The 2,043-nt window shown below is 47.0% G+C and overlaps 1 protein-coding gene across 1 annotated transcript; it reads left to right on the top strand.

The window, feature by feature from the left end:
* Positions 1–632: 632 nt before the first annotated feature.
* Positions 633–1,355, top strand: LOC130678117 (uncharacterized). Its single transcript, XM_057485099.1, has one exon. It carries the CDS (start codon positions 633–635, stop codon positions 1,353–1,355), a length of 723 nt encoding a protein of 240 aa, XP_057341082.1.
* Positions 1,356–2,043: the final 688 nt, after the last annotated feature.

Genomic DNA, 2,043 nt, shown 5'->3' with positions numbered 1-2,043 from the left:
CCGTGTTAGAAGAGGCTGTCCGCAAGGAGGCGTGACCTCTCCTCTCATGTGGCTATTAGTCATTAACGAGCTTCTAGTAAGGTTGGAGAAGCTAGAAGTACACACAGTGGGCTACGCGGATGATGTTGCTTTGATGATCAGAGGCAGTAGCCCAGTAGAGATAAGATGGAGGATGCAAAGAGCACTCGATCTTGTACAGAATTGGTGCACCGACAGATCTCTGAAGGTTAACCCTAACAAGACAGAGATGGTGCTCTTCACCAAAAAGAGGAAGCATAAGTTAATTGCGCCCTCAATTTTCGACACTGAGCTGAAGTTTTCAACAGAGGTACGCTACCTTGGAGTAACTCTGGACAATAAGCTCACGTGGAGAAGCCATATAGGGAAACAAGCTCAAAAAAGCCACTGCCACTTTTTGGGCCTGTAGAAGGATATTTGGCACAACGTGGAGTCTAAAACCAAAACTAGTTAAGTGGATTTACACGGCTATTTTGATACCCCAACTAACCTTTGCCTCTGTCATTTGGTGGCCCGCAATACGAAGGGACGTCAACATCAAGGCATTAAACAAGGTCTACCGACTTGCTCTGCTAGGCATAACAGGAGCGTTTAAAACAACTCCCACCCTAGCTATGGGGGCACTCCTGAATGTAGTTCCTCCAAATATAACTGTAGAATCTCTGGCTGTGAAAACGACTTTGAGACTGCATTTTGTTGGGTTGTGGTCGAAGGCTAGGACGGGACATGCGTCCATCCTACGGGCCAGAGATCTCGAAGAGGTCCTGGCCCAAGGAGGGGACTATGGCTCTCGTAGCTACCACTTCCGACACAAATACAAAGTCGTCTTTCCAAACAGGCAGGAATGGGAAGGAGGGAGCAATGAAATCCTATCACCCCAAGGGCTAGTCTGGTTTACGGACGGGTCCAAAAGGGTGGAGGGAGCAGGTGCAGGAATTCATAGCGGTGGACCCAAAACTGAGATATCCCTCAGACTGGGACACACTGCCTCTATTTTTCAGGCAGAAGTATATGCGATCTGGGCCTGTGTAAAGCACATTCTAGAGCTAAATCACAGGAACAAACACATATACATATGCAGTGACAGCCGTGCAGCTCTCAAGTCACTCACATCGGTCGTGGTAATTTCAAGGCTTGTACGGGACTGCATCACACTCGCCAAGAAACTAGCGAGCACCAACTATGTCAATCTTATTTGGGTACCGGGTCACAGCGGTATCAAAGGGAATAACATAGCAAATGAATTGGCAAGGACAGGGGCCTGCAAAACGGACCCTGAGCCAGTCTGTTCAATTCCGGTGCCTCTGTGCTTTATAAGAAGCCACTTGGCTCAATAGACCTGTGACAGGTTCTGGGACCTGTGACCTGTGACAGGTTCTGGGACCTGTGGCTTGAAGCCGGAGGCATGCGACATACGAGGGCACTAATTGAAGGACCATCGAAGTCGCTTGGTACCAGTCTAGTAGAGCTCGATAGATCCAAATTAAGGATTATTGTCGGGCTCGTTACAGGACACTGGTTTACCGGGAGGCATCTGAAGCTCATGGGCATCACCGATGATTCGATATGCCCTAGATGCAATTCAGAGGATGAAACTCCCCTCCACCTGCTGAGCCAATGCAGAGCCTTAGAAGATGTAAGGAAAGACATCTTGGGGATCTGGGATGATACTCAGCCTAACTTATTAGAGGTTGGGATGGGCGGATTTCTGCGATTCTCGAAATCCATAAATCTGCCAACCCAATCTTAATTTCAACGAGAATTGACCTAGTGGGGCCAAGTACAATGGTTCAAAAGAACTGAGTGCTCGGCTCTACACCAAACAAAGGGGTCAAACTCTCACTTCGATTCAATTCAATTCAATGTTTTATATCATACATGCAATGTTTATATATATATATATATATATATTGAGACAAATCGCTTATTATCTTCGCGATTTTCACCAGCAGCCACCAGAATTCGCGGGTTTAACCCTGGCTTAGGCTGGCCTCTAACAAATTTTATTTTTATGCTGGACAGAGC

The sequence above is a fragment of the Microplitis mediator genome, unplaced genomic scaffold (assembly GCF_029852145.1).
Source record: "Microplitis mediator isolate UGA2020A unplaced genomic scaffold, iyMicMedi2.1 ctg00000148.1, whole genome shotgun sequence".
In the NCBI taxonomy this organism is placed as follows: domain Eukaryota; kingdom Metazoa; phylum Arthropoda; class Insecta; order Hymenoptera; family Braconidae; genus Microplitis; species Microplitis mediator.
Note: the sequence above shows the minus strand (reverse complement) of the source record. Positions and strands in the feature narration are given on the sequence as shown.